The sequence below is a fragment of the Typopeltis vanoorti genome, chromosome 11, assembly GCF_054136105.1.
Source record: "Typopeltis vanoorti isolate ZY-2024b chromosome 11, IOZ_Tvanoo_1.0, whole genome shotgun sequence".
NCBI lineage: Eukaryota > Metazoa > Arthropoda > Arachnida > Uropygi > Thelyphonidae > Typopeltis > Typopeltis vanoorti.
In genome coordinates, this window is record NC_143559.1 from 5470718 (window position 1) to 5498010 (window position 27293).

At 36.9% G+C, this 27293-nt stretch overlaps 1 protein-coding gene across 1 annotated transcript in view; it reads left to right on the forward strand.

The window, feature by feature from the left end:
• The window catches only part of LOC150101280 (colorectal mutant cancer protein), a 499737-nt gene that overhangs the window by 27304 nt on the left and 445140 nt on the right, over nucleotides 1-27293 (forward strand). The window contains exon 2 of the mRNA XM_090400857.1: nucleotides 12986-13275. Within this exon, the coding sequence (XP_090256983.1) occupies nucleotides 12986-13275 (290 nt within the window). The remainder of the gene's footprint in view (nucleotides 1-12985; nucleotides 13276-27293) is intronic.

Below are 27293 nucleotides of genomic sequence, written 5' to 3' on the forward strand. Positions count from 1 at the left end.
AAACCATATCAAATAATATAAAAGCAGTTGTAATAAGAATGATTTGATAAAATGTTCAGTAACAAAAATTAAACAGTTCGAAATAAATCAGATATTAATTATAAAATTAGTTAAAAGAGTAAGAAGAATTCTTTTTTTAAAAGCCGCCTCGCCTACTCCCTATATACGGGAATAAAAAGGCGTTAGCTGATTTCTTTTTTTCCGAGGGCCCGGTCCAAACCAATTTACTTGTAAATACTTTCCAAAATTTTTTAAAGTTCATACATTAACATAAGTATTAATAATTAATTATGGCATAATCATAAAGAGTATTAGTACACTTATGTATAGGGTGTGGCATGTTGACAAATATAAATTACATTTAAATTAGTTATCAATCACTGGACTAATGAAATCTTATAGCATGTCATAGTTTCTTCTGGCAAGCATCATTAAATTAATTTGTGCTGATTTTCATTGACATATCCCATTCTGATCACCAAATATATTTATAATATTATTATAAGTACTTACGAGTGAATGCAGACTTTTTCTCCTGTGTGATGGTAGTTTTCCCCTCCTTTTGTACATCCTGGAGATCTTCGTAGGCTTGAGGTGGATGACTCACTATCTTCTCCATCATAAACACCTTCAATAAGAGATTTCTTAATATCAAAATTAAACAAAGTGCCTTGTCTCTGATTCATATTAGATTTTAACTCTGTATTCCTATTACTTTTAAAAAAATCATGGCACTCCGGTTTCAGAACAAGCACTTACACACTGCAATACAAACTTACGAAGAAAGTATTCAGTAGTAATAGATTTGAGAACTGGATACAGACTACCTTGATCTTCAATTTCATTGGAAAAATTTTCTTTATACTTCCTTGCTGATTGGTCACTAACATTTGCAACACAGATGTTATTTCGTTCAGTTTTGAGAACACGCCGCCCATTGTTGTAAATCGGCTTGCAGGCAATTTTTATGATCGGTCATAAACGACGGTATTCTCTTTCCCGATTGTTGAAAGATTTCAATGTGTGAAAATTAACGATAATTCATGAATATTTCCATGCTTAAAAATATGCTGCTTGGTCACTGACATTTGCTACACAGATGTCATTTCCTTCAGTTTTGAGAACAGAGGATATGACACCAATTGTTGTAATGGACTTGAAGGCAATTTTTATGACCTGTCATAAACAGCGGCATTCCCTTTCCCAAATGTTGAAAGGTTTCGACGTGTGAAAATTAACGATACACAGATGTTATTAGGTGTTCTGGGTCTGAGCTTTTCGACACATTCACGAATATTATTCTCCTCAGAATATTTTTACTATAAAATATTTATTCATGAAAAATGCTTAGAAAACTAAAATGACAAATTCCAGACCTTCTCGCAGAACACCTATTCACCTTCCGCTGAACACAGTTTGAGAAACCCTGGAGTAACTGGTGACGCATGTCAGCCTTTGCCGATGCCTGTTGCTTCAAGATCAAACAAGTATAATAAGTGCGCACTCTAGAATTTAGTGGTAGGTTAATTGTGTGTTTATATATATATATATATATATATATATATATATAAATCATATACAAAATTTTTTTAAATTTTTCTCTGGGGTTCAGTGCATCACTTCTAATCATGCAATGCGCCACTTTTGTTGCCATAGGTTGGCCACCCCTGCCCTATATAAACTATTATATGGGAAGTGTGAATCTGAAAGATTCAAGTGGTGTGCCTCAGGATCAGTCCTTGGTCCATTGTTATTCAACCTGTAGATTAATGATATTGGGAAGGATATTTGACATGCAACACACAGCTATTTGCTGATGATGCAGAGATAAGTAAGATTATCAGGAGTGCTGCTGATAAGCAGTACTTGCAGCATGATTTGAATAGGCTAGAATTGTAGGCATGTGAAAATGGTTGGTAGTTTAATGTTAATAAATGTAAGGTCATTTTGGTGTGATTAGATATCCAATGTTATATTATATTGGTGGGATTATGCTAGAAGAAACTGATCAGGGTAGGGATCTTGGAGCGTTAGTAGACAGCAAAAATTGTAAATACAACTCAGAGAGTAATTGCAGTGCTGAAACAAACCTTGACATGTAAGGAAGTCATTTTGCCTCTTTAGCCTTGATAATACCTCACTTTGACTTTTGCATGCAGGTCTGGTTTCTGTGGTGATTCTGATACAGTGGAGAAAGTGCAAAGGAGAATATTAAAACAATATCAGGATTATGAAATACTGATTCTGAAGACATTGAGAATTTGTAGTCTGCAGATACTTGAATGATGATATGAGGGATGATATGATTGAGACTTACACTTCTGAAAAGATTATACAGAATTTCAGTAGATAGCATTTTTCATTTTATGGAGGGCGGGGAAAGATCATGATGTCATCCTTGGAAATTTCGAATTAATGCAATCAAGAAGGAGTGAGGGCCACGTAAGGAAGAAACTGATCAGGCTCAGATTTTTCTCTCATAGAGTGGTGTGTGATTGGAATGGATTGTCGTTAGAAGCCATGTGTGCAAGTAGTGTGAATCAATTCAAGAAAAGGAATGACAGTTGGTGCGAATAGTATGGTCTCCTTCGATGAGTTCCTGACTCCTTGGAGGTCTCTCTTAATAATAATAATAATATTGCTGCAGTAAACTATTGAACCTTGTAGAGTGATGTGCGTTGGATGCAGATGGTGATATGGCTGAAAGACTTAGTGTTCTTTGTTTTGGCTACATATTTGTCCGAAACTGCATGGCTTGTCTCTTTTCCAGCACAGTTACACATGAATCTTTTTCAAACCATTTCTGATCTTTGATCAGAATGATGGTGATGGTGGATCTTGTACTAGTGAAGACATTCACAGACATCCATGCCTGTATGGATATTTGTGGATGTCTTTGGTTGAAGACATCCACAAATAGACTGTAGATGTCTTCAACCAGAAGACATCTACAGTCTTCTGGTTGAAGAGCAGAAGTAATGTCTGTTTCATGTCTGTGATCTCTCCATGTTGTTCTCCTTCTATCTACCTACTCCACAAAAATAATTTCATCATAAATAATTACTGTATAATTTGCAGATCAGAAGAAAACAACAACAAAAAAAAAACATGGGTGATAAAACATAAGTAAAACAGTGCAGACATTCAAAAATGAGAGTAGAGAATGTGTAGTAAACAGTATTAGTCAAAGGGTGGAAGGCAGTGTGGACCATAACATTCTCTAGAATAGAGAATGTTGGTGCTGGTAGAATGGCCTCAAACATACAGGCGATTGTTATGTTTATACACAAATGTAAGGAGCATTTGAAACAAGAGAGCTGAGTTTGTTGCATTGTTTGAGATGGTGTGCCCAAAAATAATTGGAATAAATGAAACTTGGTTGTCTGAGAAGGATGTGATGTCAGGAATAGAACTAGAAGGATATACAGGTATCCATTGATTAATGCGGTTAATTAATCCCTCGATGTTACTGCGTATATCAAAATCACATTAATCAAATCTAATAATCAATGGTAAAAATTACAATTCGTCCATGATCGATTACTATATTAATAATTCGTTTTATATGGTATTCTTTTAGGAAAGATAAAAAAATGAATCCAAAATAAATGTTTAATAAATGCTTGTACCTACATTATTTACTGCAATTTTTTTTATCAAAAGAAGTTATCAAGAGTCGTTTGAACAGTTTTTTTCTTATCAGCATAAATTCTACGATAACAAGCAAAATGACTCTCCAGACCTCGGCAAACAAGCAATAAAACATAAAGAAAAAACACTGCAAATGTAATACATGATGGGAAAAATGAAGTGGATATCGAATCCAACATTATTTCATAGCTGAATATAGAAACTACAAGAATTTCGGCATAAATTCTACGATAACAAGCAAAATGACTCTCCAGACCTTGGCAAACAAGCAATAAACATAAAGAAAAAACACTGCAAATATAATACATGATGGGAAAAATTAAGTGGATATCGAATCCAACATTATTTCATAGCCGAATATAGAAACTACAAGAATTTCTTGCCGAATATATAGAAACTAAAAGTTTCGGTGGAAGCAACCTTATGGGCAACTCATAATAAAGATGGAGTAAGCTCCATATCACTTTCCTTAGTATTTTCCATTAATGTAAAGCACATCTCCTAGAGGATATGTATGATAAATGAGCCTTTGGCTATATATATTTATATATATTTCAGTATAACATGATGGTTTATTTGGTATAGTTTCTGGGAAAATTCCCCTGCTACTCCTCTTAAACACTATTATTATAATAATGGCTATTATAGCCTGTTTTTGTTTAGGAGTGTCCCTTATTTTAAATACATTGGCTATTATTACTCAAAAAAGGGGTATATATATTTTAGGGCATTATGGGTGAGTATAGAAGGCAATTATAGCAGAATAAAAGAGAGAGATTTTTATTCTGCTATAATTGCCTTCTATACTCACCCATAATGCCCTAAAATATATATAATATCCCTTTTTTGGGTGATAATAGCCAATGTATTTAAAATAAGGGACACTCCTCAACAAAAACAGGCTATAATAGCTGTTATTATAATAATGGTTTATTTATTTTCAGTTACAATCTAGAAATTATTGAACAAAGAATAAAAAAAACAACAATTAAACCATACTATACGGAAATTGGAGGTCGTGGTATCTCTCAGATACAATTTATTGTCAAAAATCACAAACCTTTACATAACTTGTGTTAAACCAAACTGACAGCAAAAAACAGTATGGAATATTCACTCGTAACAAATGAAAGCACAGCTACTCATGACCTCCAAGCTATGCACTGAATTGTGTAAGAATATTTATATTAAACATTTTGCACGTATCTGTCAGATCAGCTGCGATCAGGGTTAAAGGCGTGTTAATCAAAACTCTTGCTGTGTATATAAAGGGATTGCCACAATTAATTTTGCCGCATTAATCAAATCCCTCATTAAGCAAAACCACGTTAAGCAAGGGATACCTGTATAATTTTCCAGAAGGATAGAAATGTTAAAAGAGGAGGGAGAGTGCTGTTAATAATTGCAGAGGGATTGTGTCTGCAAAGTGTGAAAGTTGATAGTGCATGCACAGATTTTGAATCTGTGTGGTGTGAAGTTGAAATAAACAGGTTAGTATACCTGATAGGATGCTATTATAGACCAGGGAATGCAGAGAATACTGATGTGAAATGTTTATGCAAATTAGTTGGGCATGTAAAAAGAAGTTGATCCTGATGGGAGACTTTAACTACAGGAATATAGATTGGAAGGAGAAGTAGTGTATGGGAACAGGGAGAGCGAGTTTGTGGAATTTCTGAGCGATAAGTATCTTAAGCAACATGTGATGAAAGCAACTAGAGGCTTTAATGTTTTGGATTTGGTGATAACTTTTTTTTTTCCTTATTTATTTAACGGAATTTATTAATTGAATAATTATTAAAGATTATGCTACTCGGCAGTAAGGAATGACGGCAGATTCAGCTGCAGTCGCAAGTGGCGTATCGCCAAGTCCTCCGCCATTTAAGAACTCTATTATAAGTAATATTATAAGGGACGTTGTGGCATGCAGTACTTGTGGCATGCAATACTTGCGGCATGTATGCGTCTCAGGAATTGGATATGTGGCTTGTGAAAGAGAGCGGAGAGCGCAATATTTCCTCCAACTGCGCAAAATGCAGGCAGTTGGAGGAAATAAGTGCATTAGAAATATCAATATCCGACCTTGTTGCTCCAGGAATGGGGAATGAATGTAGGAAGACAAGTAGTGTGATAGGAGAGAATGACAAAAATATATATATGAATGAGAAAATAATAGTTGATAGTGTGGAAGGTGTGAGTGACTGTGAAAGTTTAGGAGATGGTTTTGTTTGGGAGAGTGAATTTAGATTAAGAGTGACTGACCTGCAGAGGGAGATAGATGAGCTGAAAGAGGAGGTGGAATGTCTTGTGAATGAGAGCAGAAGTATGAAAGATAAGATTAGGAGAATGGAAGAGATAAATGCAAGGCGAATCAGAGTAGGGGAGGGAGAGAGAGAGAGAGAATTTTGGGAGTATGAGTGAGCGGTATGGGGGTGCTAGAAGAGGAGAGAATGGAAACAGTGGAAGAGAGGGAATGAGAGAGAGGTATAGGAATGCTAGCAGACGAGAGGATGGAAACAGTAGGAGAGACGGAATGAGAGAGAGAGAGAGAGAGAGATATGGAAGTGCTAGAAGAGGAGAGAATGGAAACAGTACGAGAGAGAGGTATGGGAATGCTAGAAGAGAGAATAGCAGTAGAGGAGAGGGAATGAGAGAGACCTATGGGAATGAAAGAAGAGGAGAGAATAGAAACAATTGGAGAGAGGGAATGGTAAGACGTATAATGTATGGTGACTCAATGATAGGATGCGTAAGGAGTGTTTGCCAGGAGGAACAATAGAAAGGGTGGCTATGGCAATTAAGAGAGGTGAAAGGGTGGATGAGATGATTGTGATGGTAGGAACAAATGACTTGAGTGGTAATGTAAGTTGGGCAGCGAGAGATATGAGATTTTTGCTTGAGGCTGTACGGAAGAAGACAGAGAGAGAGGAAAAATAGTGTGCGTGTTGCCTAGGTATGATAATGATGAGCTGAGCAGAAGAGCGGTGATATTGAATGGCATAATAGCGAGAATGTGTGACAAGAGAGGACTGGTATATGTGGATGCTTGGAGTGCGTTTGAGGAAAGAGAGAAATTGTATGCGAGAGACCGCTTACATTTGAATGAGGAAGGACATAGGCATCTGGAGAGATTGCTGTTCTGAACGAGTCAGTGTGTCCCAGGGAGGATGATAGCAGGGGTGGCCTCTTGTGGGAATGGATACTTGGGAGAAGGGAGACGATGTCAAGTAACACTGATCCCAGTGGAGTCTAGAAGGGATAATGCTGGGTATAGAAACAATGGCATTTATATGCTTTATACTACTGCCAGGAGTATCCGGAATAAGGGAGAGGAATTGGTGGTGCAGATAGCATCAGCCTGGCCAAAAATTATTGGGATCACTGAGACGTGGTTGACAGAAGAGGATATAATAACAGGAATAGAAGTCGCTGGGTATAGCATTTTTCATCAGGATAGGAGGGGAAAGCGTAGTGGTGGGGTACAGCTTATGATAAGTGATGACCTATATCCTCTAAGAGCGGAGGCTTTGAAGGAAGTGAGACAAATGATTTTGAGAGCATATGGTGTGACGTAGAGGTAGGCAAGACAGGATATTTAGTGGGTGTTGCTACAGACCCAGGAGCACAGAGGATGGGGACCAGGAGATGTTTAGACAGCTAAGTTTGGCAATTGCAAGAAAATGATTGTTATGGGAGATTTTAACTACAGTAGTATAAATTAGAGAGAGGAAGATGCATGTAGCAATAGGGGAATGGCATTTCTAGAATTCTTGAGGGACAAATGTCTTAGGCAACATGTAACAGAGGGAACAAGAGGTTCAAGAGTTTTGGATTTGGTTATAGCATCTGAAGAGTTGATAATAACTGAATTGACATCTCTCCCACCAGTTGGAGAGAGTGACCATTTGGTTTTCACTTGGAAAATGAATAGACATGCAGGAGTATCAAAGAGACAGGAACTTATGTGGAATTATAATGCAAGTGATTATAATAGTCTTAGACGTCAACTTCGGGAAGTTTCATGGAGGGAGGAATTGGAAGGCCGGGATATCATTAGTGCGTGGGAAATTGTGAAAGAATATTTGTTAGCAGCAATGGTAAGTTGTACACCACGAGTGAAGAAGAGGACACAATTTGGAATAAAGTGGATGACAAACAATATTAAACAGGAATTGCATGCGAAAAAGAGGCTATGGAAGAGATATAAGGAGACAGGTGAAGAGAAGATGCATGAAGAATATAAGACACACGCCAGAAGAGTGACTAGTATGGTAAGGAAAGCGAAACTGGAATATGAGAGGAGATTGGCCTTAATATCCAAAGAAACTCCTAGGGAATTTTTTAGCTATGTGGCCAATAGGAGGAGAAATGACTGTGGAAGAATGATATTGTGGGATAAAATTGGGAATAGAGTGACTGATGCAGAGGACATAGTGGAATTGTTCAATGAACACTTTATTGGAGTATTTCATCCTAGAGATGTCAGTTTTAATGCTAGATGGACAGGGCTGGTTCGAGGTTTAGAAGTACAGGAGGAGAGTGTGTTTCAGATACTGAGTACTCTGGATGTCACTAAAGCTTTGGAATTGGATGGTATTTCACCACGAGTTTTGAGAGAATGTGCTACGGAACTGACAGTGCCTGTAACCTGGCTTTTCAATGAAAGTCTGGCTTCGGCAAAGCCAGGGAATGGAAGGAAGGAAGGAAGGTAAGATAGTGCCATTGCATAAGGGCGGTAGCAGACTGGAAGTGTCTAATTATAGACCAATTTGTGTGTCATCAGTAGTTGTTAAGATCTTGGAGAAAGTAGTGAGGAACCGTATACAGCATTGGGCAGATGAGGGTAATGTTATCTGTGAGAATCAACATGGATTTGTGAAAGGGCGCTCTTGTTTTAGCAATATGCTAGCCTTTTATAATAAAGTTACAAGAACATTAGATGAGGGAAAGGCATATACTGCAATTTTCTTAGACTTAGCAAAGGCATTTGACAGGGTGGCACATAATAAGCTGATATTTAAATTGCAGCACATGGATCTGGATGTCAGATTGGTCAACTTGATTCATGATTGGCTGTCTGATAGGTATCAGAGAGTTGTGTATGGTGGAGCAGTTGCAAGGAGGCAGAGGATTACAAGTGGGGTCCCACAGGGCTCAGTACTAGGACCTATATTGTTTAACCTTTATATCAATGACATTGCCAGTGGATTGCAAGGAGATATTCAGTTGTTTGCGGATGATGCGAAGCTGGGAAGGATTATTAGTAATAGTGCAGATGTGGTAGCCCTGCAAGAGGATTTGAATAAGCTAGATAGATGGGCAAATGAATGGTGGTGTCAGTTTAATGCAGCAAAATGTAAGGTCTTGAGGTTTGGGAAACATCGATGGGATGCTGCATACTCTATGGGAGGAGTTATACTGGAGGAAGTAGGGGAGACAAGAGATCTGGGGTTGATGATCGATAGAAACCTGAAGTTTAGTGGACATATTGCAAAAGTGGTGAAAGTAACACAGAGGATTGCTGCAATTATGGGAAGGACACTGACCTGCAGAGATAAGAGGGTTATCATTCCGTTGTATAAGTCTCTGATCAGACCACACTTGGACTATTGTTCTCAGATTTGGTCACCAGGATTTGAAGGCGATAAATTAACTGTGGAAAGGATACAAAGACGGATGACAAAGATGGTTTCAGGACTGTACAAGGATAGTTATGAGGATCGGCTGAGGGAATGTGGACTGCAGAGTGGTGGATAGAAGAAGGAGAGGTGATATGATTGAGACTTTTAAACTGTTGAGAGGTGGTTACAGGGTTGACAGTGGGGAGTTCTTTTGCTTGGTTGAACAGCGGGAAGGAGTGATGACAAGAGGCCATCCCTGGAAGTTACGAAAGGAAACTGTGAGCAAGAGGGTGAGGAGTGGTTTCTTTGTGTGGAGGGTGGTTGAACTGTGTAATGCATTGCCTGATGGAGTGGTGAGAGCAAGAACGGTCAATGAGTTTAAGGAGTGGTATGATAGACTTTGTGTTTCTTAAGGGGGACCTCCCCCTCGATGAGTCTTGACACACTTTATGTTCTTAGGAAGGACCTCCCACGATGAGTCTTTTGACTGAATGGAGGCCTGAATAATAATAATAATAATAACTTCACAAGATGTAGTTGTTAATGAGGTGTTGACACTGCTGCCGGTTGGTGAGAGTGATCATGAGGTACTTGTTTGTGGTGATGAAACAAGAAAAGGCCACTGCTAAAAATGGATACATGTGGAAATATAGCAGGTGATTATAGGAAGCTCTGTAGTCAGTCAGCATCAGTATGTTGGGTAGATGAGCTGTGCAGAAAAGATGTTGACAATGCATGGAAACTCATAAGACAGTATCTGACAAAAGCAATGTATGACTGCATACCAATGGTTAAGCGAGTAAATAGAATAGGAGTGAAATGGATGAGCAGTGAAATTAAGCAAGCTGTGCTGGAAAAGAAAATGTTATGGAGGAGGTACAAGGCAGTTGGTGGAAATCGGACCCATGAAGAGTATAAAGTGTAGGCTAGAAAGGTGATGAGCATGGTAAAGAAAGAAAAGGTGCAATATGAGAGGAGATTTGCTGGTCAGGCCAAGGTTAACTCAAGGGAATTTTTCTGTTGCATGGCAAGCAGGAGGAAGGATAATTATAGCAGATTAACAATGGTGGATAGTCATGGCAGCAGATTAACGGCTGCAAAAGATATAGTGGAATTATTAAACAATCATTTTATCAGCGTATATCATACTGGTGTAAATGATGCGGTGCAATATATAGAAGAGAGGCAAGCATTAGAAAAATTGGAAGTGAAAGAAAGAGAGGTGTATCAGATGTTGGTTGGGTTAGATGTGAATAAGGCTGTGGGAATGGATGACATATCACCACGTATACTATTCTTAAGGAATGTGCACTACAGTTGGCTATACCCCTGACCTGGTTATTTAATTAAAGTCTTGCAGTGGGTAGGGTTCCTAAGGAGTGGAAAGAAGACAAAATAGTACCATCCGCAAGCATGGTTCTTAGGTCTCCAACTATAAGCCAGTCTGTATAACTGTGGTTGTGTCAAAGTGTTGGAGAGATTGATAAAGAATAGAATACAGGATTGAATTTATAGACATAGTATTCTTTATGATGGTCAGCATGGATTCGTAAATGGTAAGTGCTGTTTTAGTAATTTACTTCCATTTTATGATAATGTGACAAGTGTGTTAGATAAGGCGGAATCATATGCAGTGATATTCTTAGACTTTGCAAAAACATTTCATAGATTACCATATAAGTTGGTGTACAAGCTGCAGAGGATGGGTATAGATTGTATATTGGTTAGATGGATCAAAGATTGGCTCTCTGAACGATACTAGCAGGTTGTGTATGATGGAGCAGTGTCTCAAAAAAGGTGGGTAATCAGTGTCATGCCCCAAGGTTATGTTCTTGGGCCCCTGCTGTTTAATTTGTTTGTAAAAGAATGTTAAGAATATATCATGTGGACTGACTGGGGATCTTCTGTTATTTGGTGATGATGCAAAACTGATGTTAATTCCCTTCAGGAAAATTTTAATAGACTTTTTACTTGTACAAAAGAGTGGGGTTGTAGTTTTAATATCAATAAGTGGAAGATGTTGCATTTTGGAGTGCAGAAATATAAGGCTGTGTACTATATCGATAGTGCCGTACTGATGAGATTAGAGATTTGGGAGTGATGGTTGACAGTAGACTGAAGTTTAGAGGGCATATTGCTTGTGTTGCAAAGGCTGCACATTGTAGTGCTGCTATGATAAGAAGTACTCTAACATGTAAGGTTAAGGAAATGGTTGTGTCAATGTATAAGGCACTGGTCAATAGTCCACACTTGGACTGTTGTGCTCAGATCTGGTCACCTGGTTTTCAGTGTTTTGTGGAGACATTGGTGAGGGTCCAGAGACGAGTGACTAAGACAATATGGGGACTTTGGAATGCTGGCTATGGAGAGAGGTTGAAGAAATATGGATTGCAGAGTTTGGTGGATAGAAGGAAGAGAGATGATATGATATAGACATTTAAGTTAATGAAAGGATTTTATCAGATTAATTCAGATGGAGATTATAAAATGAGGAGATGATGAGATGGGAAGAACCAGAAGTCATTCATGGAAGTTGTGTAAAAGTGTGGTGAGGAGGGATGTGAGGTGCAGATTTTTTATATGAAGTCAGTGAATAGAATGCATTACCAGAATGTGTTGTTAATTCAAGGAGTATTAAGGATTTTGAAATTGTATATTGTGAATATGTTGTCAGTTAAATGAACCTCCCACGATGAGTCTGCCAACTCCATGGAGGGTGTAATAATAATAACGATATGGGTAGTAGTAGTAGGATGACAAGAGACAGTGAATGATGTGAAAGCAAGAGCATGGAATTGAATGCAACTGATGGTGAGAAAGAGTACAGAAATGTTGGCATGATAGCAAGTGTAAAGGACAATAACAAAGTACACTCTTGATTTTGGAGGTGTATATTGCAATGTACTATGGGAAGGGTCTCTAAGCAGACCTTGATCTTTATCAAGATCTCAGGAGCCAGACCTAAGATGATAAGGCTGAATCAGTGCAGAAGTCACATATTTTCCATATACAAGTAGTAAAACGGTGTATCAAATATTATTGAAATAGTCTGGTTGTGGATCAGAGAAAAACTTTCTTGATCTTGTATTATGAGATACCGAGGCAATTGATGTGAAGTTAGTAGCCTCTATGTACAAGTAGAATAGTTGCAAAGATATTTCACAAACAAATTTGCTTTTTTAAGCTTCAACTGAGGATTAAAACAAGAATATAATTTCTTATTAAGTATAATATACTTTATAACCAAGTGATAAAACTTACTATATCTTCCTCTGTAATGCCTCATACTTCTCATGTATCTGTCTATTTATGTGCAGCTCTTTCTTAATGAACTTACTTATCCGTTTGCCTTGAAATAACAGTTAAGTAATGAATTTTTATTTAAAGATTTTCATGACACAATTCTATAAGATAAGTAATAACTTTTGTTGTTCTGTTTGATATATACTATTTTTTTGAATTATTACTCAATCTTCATAATGTTGATGTATTATAATTATCTATTTTTATATATAATTATAATACATTACCTTAATAGAGTTAAAAGTTTCATTTAAATTGTGAGTTATTCTTTTGATTTTTTTTTTTTTTAAATAAAGTATTTTAATGACCAAAAAATTGTTCTCAGAATAATGATATTTGGTTGTGGAATATTTTATACCATTGTGAAATGTAAATTTCTTTGAATTCAATCCACTTTTCAAATATTGTAGCCAAGATCTGCTTGCTGTTTGTCGGCAGCTTAATCTTGAACATTGTGTGGAAGAAATTATGGAACAACTTGGTGCTGATGAACAAGGCCGCATTTCATATAGTGAGTTTCTTCGGCGTAGAATGCAGCTGATTAATGAGATCAATGCTTTGACTCTACAAGAACAAGCACGTGAACGGGAACATATACCAAATGCTACAGATAATCATCAGCATCCTTCTCATCAAGCTTCACCAGCACCTGGGAGCAGCAGTACAGGAAACTGGAGAACAAGCAGTGATACAAGTCAAGGTTGGTGGTCACAGCAGTTACATATTTGCTGTTAACACAAGTCTTTCTCTTTCTGTCTGTTTTTAATGGCAGTTTATATCTTGACTGTTCCTGACATCTGTCAACATCATATATGTTAGAGATACTTAATAAAAATTTCAGTTATCTGTTTTCTTTTGTTCTAATTTTTTGAGCTTCACAAATGCACTTTTCAACTTGCATTTGACAGATTTAACGATAGCTGTTTGTAAGTAGACTTTTAGCTTCCTTACTAGTGAATGTCAAAATCGGTAAACGACTATCATTGCTTGAAATTGCTGCTGTTTGTTATACATCTTAATAAGCGTGTTTTTGGCATTCACTTTCTAGCTCTCTTCTTTTCAAGGTGGATTTTAGAATAGTAGATGTAGTTGTATTTTTGAATTCATATTAATTTTGTTAACCTTCTTCTATACATTATTATCGTATAATTTAAAAATGCATAGAATGTTTTATTATCATCATCATCGTATGAGTATCTCCATGGAGTCAGAAGACTCATTCACTGTTAGGGCACTCACAACTACCTCCAGCAACCCACCCATTCACCACTCTCCAAACAAAAAATCTAGTCCACTCACCATTAACTAACCACATTCTAAAACAACTTTCAGAGATCATCCTTTGTTTTCTCTCTCTACTCGTCATTATTTGAAACATTTCTTTTGTGTCAGTATTACAGAATCCCTTTAGTAACTTATGTTTCTGTCATGTTTCCTCTCTTTCACCTCTTAACTCAGCTCTGCACCCCACGCACCTTCAATCTTTCCTCATAGGAGTATTTCACAGACCTGTCACTAGCTACATCACTTATCTTTGAATCCTCTCTATCACCTCCTGATCTCCAAGAAACTCAGATGACCAAATTTGTGCACAGTATTCAAGATGCAGCCTAATCAAAGCCTTATAAAAAGGAATAATAACCTCCTTATCTTTACTTGTCAGTATGTTCTTCAACATCCAAGTAATTTTTTGAACTATTTTCCCAGCTTCTGCAATATGTTCTCTGAACTTCAATTCTCTTTCTACCATCCCTAGCCCCATGAATTTCCTGCAATCCAGTACCATCAGTGTGATACAAAGTATGTAATCATTTCATCCCAAAGTGTATAACCTTACATTTTGCTGCATTAAATTGACAACCATTATCCTTCACCCACTGCCAATTTATTCAAATCGACCTGTAGGTTATCTACATCACTTCTATCAGCTATTGCCCTCCCAAGTTTTGCATCTTCAGCAAACAATTGAATATTTATTTTAAATCACTCCCTATATCATTAATACACAAATTGTTTGTGTATTATTGTGTACTAACCTAACCTACCTTTTGCAAAGCTATGCTACCCACAATATAAAGTATTCCTGTATGCCCATTCCTGAATTTTACATTTTAATTTTCCAATACTTGACCACTATTCCAAGATACTAATTGGTCTCTAATTTGTTATTCTGTCTTGGAGTCACCTTTATGTAATAGAACTGTCTTACTCTCTTTGCACTCCTAAACACTGCCATTTCTCTTGCACATTCTTGTAACACGTGGGTCGACATGCCATCTAATTTCACATCTGTATTCACATTGATATTTTTCAATATGCTGAGCACCTCAAATTTGTTTCACTCAATTCTCTCATCAGTATGTGCGTGTCACATCAGCAACCACAAAGTCTCTGCCTGGATGCCCAGTCCTGTCAGGCGTCTTTCCTCCAGGAGATCGACTACCATATGTCTCCACCATATCCTATTCTGTACCTCTGCTGCATTCCTCATATGAGAGATAGGTCCATTCTTCTGTATTTTTCATCTGCTCCAGTCTGTGTCTTTCTTCCTCTGCTCTTTCTCTCAACAGTTCCTTCAAGAAGTGTCCTTTGTAGGCAGTTGTCTAAGAATATGTCTGAAAATAGTTAACTTTTTTTCTTTTTAATTTCTTTTATCAGGCTTCTGTTTTCACCTACCATCTCTAGTGCTTCTTTGTCTTTTTGTCTTTCCATGACATCCTCATAATTCTCTGCAGCATCCACATTTCCAAGGTCAACAGTTTTTTCACACTTAGATTGGAAAGTGTCCCTGTATCTGCTCCATATAGTAATGTGCACCATATGTAACATTTGGAGATTGTTAGTTCTTGTTTTCAGATTTAATTCTCTAGATGTCAGTAGATTTTTCATATTATTGAAAGTTGACCTTGCGATTTCAATCCTTCTAATTTCATTTTTTGTCCCTTCAATTCTCTGTGATCAAATGTTCGAGGTATATATATGTGTCTGCACTTATTCTAGTTTATTTCCTTTTATATCGATGTATATTTTTGGTATTTCCTTTTATCTTAAAATTATCATGATTTTTGTATTTTTAAAGTTGAATTTTGGCCATACCATACTGTTCACTGTACTTGAGGTCATATTTGTTTTCAGCTAGAAGAACCGTGTCATCTGCATATTGTAGGTCATTAATATTTCTGCCCTCTACAGTGATTCCTTTCAGGTTACTAATTTTATTAAATATTTCTTCTATGTAATTGGTGAGATTCTCTGCAGTATGCCTTATATTTTATCTCTGTGACATTTTTTGTCATTCAGGTCTTGCTGCTGCAAATAATTTTTTGGCCAAGTTGAGCTGACCAGTGTTAAAATCTGTTGTCCTTTATTTCAGATACTTCTGGTATTCGTGTGTGAATTTCAACATCCTTTTGGGCCTGCACTTGCCTTTGCAGTGCCTTGACCAAGCCATTCAGATTTGAAATCTAGGCATCTGTACCCAACCATTCATGATCATCTCTGCACTCATGCTCATTTTTCTCTCAGGAGTGGCTACATTAACATCCCTCCTAATACCTTTTAGCTTCCCTGATTTTGCACTTCCAGCCTCCCACTGAACAACACTGTCTCCAAACTATTCAGATGCAGTCCTTTAGGCATATACAAGTGCTTTTGTCTATTGTTATATCCCCGTCTCTGTTTGTTTTATTTTTAATTGTCTTTAACTCTACTTAGCTTTAAGTTTTGTATCTCTTATTCTCTCAGATATTCAGTTGCCGACAAATTTGTATAGATTAAAGACTGCGCCAGCCGGCAACTAAACTCTGATTGTAGGGATCAAGATATATGCAGTCATGGTCCCTATTCACATATCACTATTGGTTTCCCCTTTAAATGCATGGTATGAAATTTTTCAAAACAGTAATTCAAATCTGCAGAAGATATGACAAACTCAATTGATTATGTAAAAAGAAACACATTTATTATTTCACAAAGACAAGTATACATGTTATTTAAATTCTTAACCTTAAAGGAGTCTGGGTTCCCCTTTCTTAATTAAACACATTTAAACTTCTGCACTATGATCTCTTACTGGGCATAAATTCCTCACTTCTGTACATATATCTATCCTCAGACTCTCACAATTAAGTTACCTGATAATATCGTACATGAAACATTACATACAAACACTAGACAATTCAATGAATCTGACACATAATTCTCTAGGACAATAGTACTTAATTCTCTCCCCCAAAATATCTGTTAACACTTAACTACTTTCTGATCATACGACATTACTTTTCTTAAATCACATAAACAGTCCGGAGCTCGGCCTCCTGGAGCCTAATATGTTTTCTTCTTAACAGTAGACACAAGTGTCCAAATTGCAGACTGTTCTTATGGCACAACATGTAAATAGCGTGTGTTCTTAACCTCTGTTTCTTTACTCCACGGATACTTTAATCCTACATTAATATAAGAAAATCTTCGCTTACCGTTCTTGCTTTGACTAGGTAATTTGATCTGTTCACTGTACCCCCTCTGATGGCGGACTTTGTTCCCTTGTTCCTTTGTTCTACACAAACCGAAAATACTCATGCACAGATCTGTACGCTGACTTGGATTTCATCAGCGGCTCTTTCTCCTTATGTGTTTGAACACATTGTAGTTGCAGCTTTGACCGATGTAACATGCATAGCAAGGGGAGATACTTGCTACACGTGGTGGCAAACTCTACATAGCTCTCCTTCAGGAAGCTTGGTGCCGATGAAACTCGAAGACGAGAGACAAGCGATGAGAGGTAAGAGACCAGAGATAAGAGAGCGATTCAAACTCCCGCCGAAACTTTTATACTCCGAAACAGCTCCCTCACTCGGCGGTGTCGTAACGCATCCGGTGGCAGCCGATTGGATGCCGTGGCTACGAACTGTCTTTACATGTCTTAAAACTTGTACTTAGCTTATACATATTTACTTGTTAATATTACATAACTTTCTACTTTAATTCATTCACAATTACTATCTCAATAAACATATGGGCTATCTTAACAGTGTTTAGAATTTACACATCTGGTTATTTACATTTTCACGGGACATTATTCGGTATATTTCCCATCAGGAGGCATAAGCATGTCCTTATCTCTTCCTTCTGAGGTAATGTAACGTTAGGTGGGAAAAAGGGATGACTCATCACTTTTTCCGACACAGCACTATCTAATTTCTCTGTGTTTATAAACTGCACACCATTCCTTCTGCACAATCTTCTGCTTGACTCATTAGCAACATGGCCCTTCTTTTCAATTCATTCCTATTATACTGATGCAGCAGATTTACGATCCTTCCTTTCTCACTCTTCTTTTTTGCTTCTTGGCTGAGCGGATAGCATATCCGCTCTCCAGCTGAAAGGCTGTGGGTTCAAATCCTGCCATGGATGTTTGTGATTGTCTGTGGAAATACCAATGGTGGTCGGCAGTAGATGGTGTATGTAGTTTCGGTCAGTTGGTGATTGAATGGTGGAGATAGAGTTGTGGAGCAGATACCCTCCCTCGATGAGTCCTTGGACTTCCTGGAGGTGTCAAATAATAATATATTTCTTACCTTTCAAATCATTTTTGACTGCCAAAACATTCAATTCTTTCACTTCTTCCCTCTGCAAAGTAACAGCATCACTACCATCCATGATCTTCACACTTGGGAAACATGCTTTTGTTGTATTCTCATTAATTACACCTCTTATCATAGAATCTCTATACAATACCCTCTCCTTACTTGCAGTTTCTTGCTCTTTCTTTTCACCATTGCTTTTATTTTCTCTTCTACTTTGCCACATGTCAACTGTTTCTTCAGTCCCTCAAGATCATGTTTTGTCCTGTGAAGGACTATGCCTAAGCATGCTACTTCACTCTTGTGTGTATCATACTTGCAAATGGAATAATTAATTTCATAAGTAACACTCAAACTGAGAATCCATTGCCTATATAGTGAAGTTAATCTACCTTCATTACAAAATTGCTGTTGGTATTTTTGGTACTACTGTAATTGAGATTTATTTGAAGTCTCTAGTCTCTTGTTGACGAAATTCAACAAGAGACTAGACTAGACTATTATACTTTTAAGGAGAAATGTGACCATCAAGCACATGATTACCCTTCAGGGTTACCTGTACTTTGTACGGGTAACCCTGAACGGTAACCAGTGTGGCAAGAAAAGCAAAAGCAGAGTATGAAATACTCTGTGAAGTTATCAGAGCAATCCAAAGATAATCCCAAAGAGGTCTTTTAGTATATTGCAAGAAAAGGAAGAATGTTTATGGCAGAATGATTTTAATGCTAGCAGAGCTAATCTCAGGTGGTATGGTCACTTAAACAGAATGGAAGAGGAAAGGTTAGCAAAACAAGTGTTCTCTGCCAAGTTGACAGGAAAAAGACCCAGAGGAAGACCAAGATATAGGTGGATTGATATAGTAAAAAGTGCCTTAGAAGATAGAAATATAAGATCTGATAATGTTGGAGTCTTGAAAGGTAACAGATTGATTTGGAGGAAAATTGTAGATAGGAAGTTAGTAATGATGTAAGTTTTTCATGTAGTACTATCATGTCCTGTACACCCCTTGATAGTACATATCAGGAATTTGATGATGATGATTTTAATGAATGGCAATGGTAGGGAGATGACTGAATCAGACTTTGTAAGAGTATTATTTCATCCTGGTGTAGACATTGCAGTCACAAAGTTTATATGGAAAGTGAGGTAAATGAACTCGAGGTGCAAAGCATATTACAGAACATTGATGTGAACACAGATATGGGATTAGATGATATGTTAGCTCGAGTTGTATGAGACGGTGCTAGGAAATTGGCAGTATCTTTGGCCATTCTGTTTAATCTCGCTTGGTCTGGGTTATTCCCAAGGGGATGGAAAGAGATGAATATAGTTCCATTGCCTAAAGGAAGCTCCAAGACTGATGTAGCAAATTACCAACCAATCAGGAGTCATAGTCAAGGTACTGGAGAAGTTGGTTAAGAGCAAAATACAGGAATGGATAGATATTTGGGGATGTTATGAATGCCCTCCCTCGATAAGGAGTTAAAGTTCATCATCATCATCAAATTCCTGCCATGTACCCTCAAGGGGTGTACAGGATATGACAGTACTACATGAAAAAATTACATCATTACTAACTTCCTATCTACAATTTTCCTCCAAATCAGTCTGTTACTTGTCAAGACTCCAACATTGTCAGATCTTATATTTCTATCGTCTAAGGTACTTTGTACCGTATCAATCCACCTATATCTTGGTCTTCCTCTGGGTCGTTTTCCTGCCAACCTGGCAGAGAACACTTGTTTTGCTAATCTTTCCTCTCCCATTCTATTTAAGTGACCATACCATCTGAGATTAGCTCTGCTAACGCATTCCTGGATGCTGACAATGTCAAGTTCTTTCCTAATATCCTCATTTTTAATATGATATTGCCATTGATGCCATCTGTTCATGCCTTTAATCTTTCTCAGGACTCTCATATCTGCAGTCTCTAGTCTTTGGTCAAGTGTTTTACTTCTGACCCAGCTCTCAGATCCATAAGTTAAAATTGGTTTGAACACAGTCTTGTATATAGCTAATTTAGTGTTCCGACTAATTTCTTTCTTATTCCATATGAATTTATTCAATTGACTTCCCACGATACCAGCTTTGCTGATTCTGTTGTCTATTTCTATATTTAGTTTACCATCTTCAGTAAAAATTGTGCCTAAGTAGCTGAAATGTTTTACTTGTTCCACAGGTTCTCCATTCACAACACAGTTGACATTTTCAATGATTCTGCCTATTTTCATTGTCTTTGTCTTTTTATTGCTGACCTTCATACCATATCTATTACAACAGCTATTCAATTTAGTCAGAGAATCTTGCAGACTTGTAGCGGATTTATTTAGAAGTATAACATCATCCGCATAAAGCAAAGAGCTGACATTAACATCTCCAATTTTGATATCAGGTTTAATACCACATTCCTTCATAATGTGATCCATATAGATAATGAATAACAGAGGGGATAATGTACATCCTTGTCTCACACCAGATTTAACATTAAACCATCTTCCTGTACTTCCTTCAATTCTAACTGCTGACTCACAACTCAAATAAAGACTAAGTATTGCTTGATATAATGCCCCATTGACACCATATAACTGCAGCGTATTGAATAGCTTCTCTCTTGGCACCTTGTCATATGCCTTTTCCAAATCGACAAAACTTAAATACAGATCTTTGTTATATTCCCATGCTTTCTCGACTATTTGTCGTAAAGTGAAGATCTGATCCTGACAGCCTCTATTTGGCCTGAATCCAGCTTGTTCTTCACCAAGCTTTTCTTCCACAATTCTTCTCAACCGTTTCTCAAGTATACTTGCATAGATCTTGCCAGGAACACTCAGTAGGGAAATACCTCTGTAATTCTCACATTCAGTTTTATTTCCCTTTTTATATATGGGTACTATGAGAGCTCTACTCCAATCATTGGGAATTCGTCCCTCTGTCCAGGCTTTCTGAACTATGCAGTGCAGCCACTGTAAGACTTTTATACCACCATACTTCAGCATTTCTGGTCGAATATCATCTACTCCTGCTGCCTTTCCACATTTCAAGCCTTTGATGGCTTTTTCTACTTCAAGTATGGATATGTATTCCTGACTGCATGCCTGGTCAGTGTTTTTTATCACTGTGCTGTCATCACTGCTTGTTTCATTTAGCAATTTTTCAACGTAATTACTCCATACTTCAAGGATATCTTTTTCTCCTGTTTTCATGTCACCTTTATCATCTCTAACTCCTTTTACTGCACTCTTTCCTCCATTCCTGAGCTTCTTCAACAACCTCCAGTATATTTTGCCACCTTCTTGATATTTATTTTCTATATTCTTGCCAAAGTCCTCCCATGACTTTTGTTTAGCTAGTTTTACACACTGTTTAGCTTTCTTACATTTGTCTGTGTATTCTGTAAGAGTAAAAGCTGACTTATTTGCCAGGAACTTTTGATATGCTTTCTTCTTTTCCTTCACTGCCTCTTTAACTTCCTGTGCCCACCAGGGAGTTCTGATTTTTTTTTTTTTTATCCTTGCACACAACCTCACCACATGCCTCTCTGGCAGAATCAATCATTGTTTCCTTCAGAGTTTGCCACTGAATCTCCAAGGTTTGATTCCTGTTCTCAAACTCTTTCATTTTCTTTTCAATAATATTTCTGTATTTTAGTCTACAGTTCACATCTGAGAGCTGCTCAACTTTTATTCGCTTTAAAACTTTCTTACATGTTATTCTTTTCAATATGAAATTCAATTTTATCCTGCTCAAGACTAAATAGTGATCACTTCCAATTTCAAATCCTCTATACACTCTGGTGTCCTGCACCAGGGAGAAAACATCACTATCAACAATAACATAATCAATGAGACTTTTCTTATTCCTAGCCTCTTCTCTCCATGTGAATTTGTGCACATTTTTATGTTGGAACATGGTGTTAGTAATAACCAGTCCATGTCCTGAGCAGAAATCCAACAGCTTTGCTCTTTTCTCCAAATTTTCCCAAAATATTTTTGTATGTCTCACAATCATTTCCTACTCTACTATTTAGATCCCCAACAAGGACCAACTTTTCCTTTTTCATTGTGTCAGTTGCTTTTTCTAAAGCCTCAAAAAATTCCTCCACTTCTACCTTAGTAGAACCTTCTGTGGGACCATAGGCACAAATAAGTCTCATTGTCCAGTTCCCCATTCTCATATTTGCCCACATTACTCTACTTGAGACTGACTGCCATTCAAGAAGATTAGCCTCGTATTTTGTGTTGAATACTATGGCTACTCCTTCTTTTCCTTGATTGTCATTGCCTGAATATAACATTTTGTATTTATTGCTCAGAAAGATCTCACCAGTTTTGGTCTTTTTTGTTTCAGTCACCCCTATTATGTCGATCTGGTACTTATCTAATTCCTCAGCTAGCTCCATTTCTTTGCCATTCAGGCTTCTTACGTTGATAGTACCGATCTTTAACTCTGGTGATGTTGAGTTGGGGTTTGTTTTCAGATTTTTTCCAGTAGCTGACTTTTCGCTGTTCGCCCTGGTTCCCTGGCGAAAACAACGGGGGCCTTGTTTAACCGGGCGACGCCCCAGCCGGCATGAAATTTTGTCATGTTGTACCATCATTTTTTATTTTGGTTTAACCAATAAGAATACAATTTGGTCGGCTAAATCCCAAATTGCCAGCCCATCCTCGTTCGTTCAGTATCCAAGTAGATACCCAACAGGGTGCACCACGAGAAGGTGAGGATTGGACATTAGGTCAGAAGCCCTGGTCGGTTCTCCGCATTCCTTTAAAGGCTATGTGGAGGTCTCCTCTCAGTTATACAGCTTTGACCCTTAAGCACCCCGGAGTTAAAGTTTAGAGGGCATATTACAAAAGTGACTAAATAAGCTTGTTGAATTACTTGGTTACTGAATAATATCCAGAAAAGCAGAGACAAGCATGCTATTGTGCCTCTTTTATATAGAGCCTTGATAAGACTCCATCTTGTCAAGGCTTTATAAAGAGGTACAATAACATGCTTGTGTCTGCTCGTCAGGGGATTCGAGTGACAAGGTATTCAAGCGTGAGGGTTTCATTGTTGAGAAGACCTGCAAGCAGGTCTTGTCACTGAGGTTTCTTGGGTATGAAGAGGAGGGAGGGGGATCTACAGGTGAGTGACCAAGATGGTATCAGATCTATGGAATGAACCTTATGAGGACATGTTGAAGATTTGTGGGTTACAGAAATTGGTTGACAGGCAGAAAAAAAAGGGTGATATGATTGAGACATACAAATTGCTGAAGGGTTTTTACAAGATTAATACACAGGAAATTTTTCAGAACAGGTCTGGCAGTGGGAGAACTAGAGGCCATCCTTGGAAACTGAGTAAGATTATAGTTAACAGGGCGTTAGGACTAGATTTTTGCTTGGAGAGTGGTGCATGAGTGGAATAGGTTGCGATGACTGTGAATGAGTTCAAAGCAAAGTATGATACCTCGCAAATGTTGGATAGTTCTCAGCATGATGTTTAGGGTCTCTGATGATCAGTCTAAGGCCTCCATGGAGTAGGCCCATAATAATAATAATAATCGAATTAAGTGAGGTAAGTTTGGAGATACACCTGCAAATAAATATGGATTAATATTGCAAAAGTGGCTAAATCAGCTTGTTGAATTACTTGGTTATTGAAGAATACACAGATGAGTAGAGACAAGCATGTTATTGTACCTCTTTCATAGAGCCTTGATAAGACTCCATCTTGTCAAGGCTCTATAAAGAAGTACAATAACATTCTTGTCTCTGCTCGTCAGGGGATTCAAGTGTCAGGGTATTTATAGTTTATAATAATAATTTATAGTGTAAATACTCCAGAAAACAAATAAAAATAAATCAAAGACAGATTGAAATAGTGAGTTTGTACAAATTTCTGGAACATATCATTACAAACAACCATAAACTTTATAACAAAATTTGCTTACAATAACAACAGGATGGAAACATTTTAACCATTATAGAAATATGTTTAAAAGCAGTTTAAACAAACTGCTTAAAAAGAAAGATGTACAACCAGTGTTCACTAACATAGGTTCCAATAATGACCTAAGGTAGTGAAATCTGGAGCCTGACTAAAAACAGCTAGAGAAACTGAAAACAACATAATAAAACGTGAAAAGAGCCATTTTGGGAATAATGTGGTTAAATAAAAAGAATAATATTTGGATAAGGAACAAACAAAGATAATGAACATCGCATCAGCAATAAAAGGCAATAAATAGTGCTAGGCAGACAAGCGATCAGAATATCTGACAACAGATGGACAAAGAGAACAACGGAATGGACGTTGAGAACTGGTTATTGGAAGTCATGTAGACAGTATGATAAGATAAAAAGATATTGTGCACATTTATTGGTGGTGAATTGCACAAGATCAGTCAAAATAGAAGAAGCATTAGTTCAGCAGTGGACTGAAGAAAGCTATTGTTGATAATGATGTTCGAAGTGGATATGCAGGAATTCTATCAACATTTAAAAAAAAAAAAAGGGTTGGGCAGTTCAATATAAAGATTACAGATCAATAAACCTCATGAACCTTGTACTAAATTTGCTATTATGAATTATACTGGAAAGAATTCAACAAAAAAAAAAAAAAAATGAAATGAAATAAAGGATGTAAGTAAATTTATGAATAACAGAGGAAGCAGGAGGGTATCTTCAGTATATATCAGAATGATACTAGATATCAACTTGAAAGAAATTTGGAAATGCAGAAACATTTTTATTTTATTTAGTAGATTAATAAAGCCTTTGATAGTGTTCTCCATAAGAAATTAACAGAAACATCAATAAGGGAAAAATTGACAGGATGATATGTCTCTATATATATATATTCATGCTTTTTATATACTGACTGAGATCCGTGATATATATATATATATATATATATATATATATGTAGAAAGTTTTTTACCTTGGGTATATACTATATTAAAGATACCAAGCAATTTTATAACCTATGTACTTGGGAAAAAGGATTAAAACTTAGCTTATAAAATTGCTTGGTACCAAAGATACCAAGCAATTTTATAACCTATGTACTTGGGAAAAAGGATTAAAACTTAGCTTATAAAATTGCTTGGTATCTTTAACATATATTAGAACTAAACTTGAAACAAAATAGTCAACTGTGAACTGTTGAAAACTTGAAATACAAAAAAGTTAGACTTGGGTGTTCCTTTTTTTTTTATGTGGCTCCTTCCCACCAATAGTTTATTTGTGAATCTGTAGTACATTTGTACTATGGATGGGTTAAGGGTATATATATTATTGGTTTTATTTATATTTTTTGTCTTTTTCATTTATTTTATTTTTATCTGGTCCAGAAAACCTGCTCTCGAAACCAAACATGGAACTTTTTCAAGTCACTTCAGGTCTCCTGTAAGCAGGGTGGTGGTTTCACACCAGGTGATGAAATTGATCTCCCACCTAAAGACAATCACAGACATCGACAATCCCATGGGCAGATTCAAACCCACAACCTTTTAGTTGAGCGGAAATGCTAATCACTCAGCCAACGAGGCTGGCACCCTTCTATACATTTTCTAGAATAAAATATTTTAATAGTATGGAAGAAATGGAGGAAGTAAAAATAGGAGAAAGAAGTATAAATATTCTTCTTTATGCAAAAATGATACTATATATTTATTGCTGAGAGTGAGAGAAGAAGACCTACAAAAATTAATAGAACAAATAAATACCCATGTAAAAAAATATGGCATACATTAAAAAAAAAAAAAAAAAATATAATGCTGGCCTGGTTAGCTGAGTGGTTAGTGTATCCACTCTCCAGCCAAAAGGTCATGGGTTCGAATCCTGCAGTGGGCATGGATGTTTCCGATTGTCTGTGAAAGCACTAGTGGTGCAGTCAGCGGTAGATGGCGTTGGTGTTAGATGATGAAGGTTGGTGGAGTATCGAGACGAACAGTTGTAGAGTTAATGCCCTCCCTTGATGAGTCTTTGGACTCCCTGGAGGTGTGATATAATAATAATAATAAGCAGATAAAGATATATTTCAAAGCTAAAAATCAAAGTAGAATACCCAATTATAGAACAAGCTGAATGTTACACTTGTTTAATTTACAGAGGATGGAAAATACAAAAGAGAGAGATCAGAAGAATAGGAATTGCAAAATCAACCATTAATAGATTGATAAAACATTCTAACATTAAGAGAAATAAATTACAGTAAGAATGATTTATTATTTTATTTGATCTACTTTTCTTTGTGGAGAAGAAACACTGACAGTAAACAAGGAAGATAGTGATATTGATACTTTTAAGAAGTGGATTACAGAAGAGAACTGATGATCTGAAGGTCATAAAAAGAGAAATGAAGAATTTTTGGAGATAATCAATACTAAAATTGAACTAATTAAAACATTTAAAACAGAAAAAATATGATATATGGGTCATATTGTGAGGCATAAAAGTCTTCAGAGGAAAGAATTGAGAAAAAAACGAAAGGAAGACAATCATAATAAACATGATTCAAAAATAAATGACTGGTGGGATTTGAATTATGTTGAGAGTAAGAGCTCAGCCCAGATTAGGAATATAGTGGATTCCGGTTAATTATTATTATTAACATCTGACCTCCATGGAGTTGGAGACTCATCGTGGGAGGTACACATTATTGCACACAATGGTTATCCAATCGTGTTTTAAAACTGATTCAGTGTGTCTACATTTACAACACACCCAGGCAATGCATACCACTCTCCATGCATGAACCTTCTCCTCACTCCTCTGCTAACACCCTCTTTATACGGTTTCCAGCAATGGCCTCTTGTTCTACTCCCCTCTCCCATTCTATGAAATATCTCTTCCATGTCAACCTGATAACAACTCCCGACTAGCTTATATGTCTCAATCATATCCCCCCCCCTTCCTTCTTCTCTCAATCTGTCCTCGTACTTCACATTCCAAAAACCGCTGACCATCTTTGTGAATCTTCTCTGAACCCTCTCCAACATATCTGTCATGAAAACCTAGCAACCAAATCTGTGCACAGTAATCCATATGAGGCCTAATCGATGCCTTATACAATGGAATCATAACCCTCTATTTCTGCATGTCAGGGTCCTCCACATCATTGCCATTATCCAATGTGATGTCTTTACAAT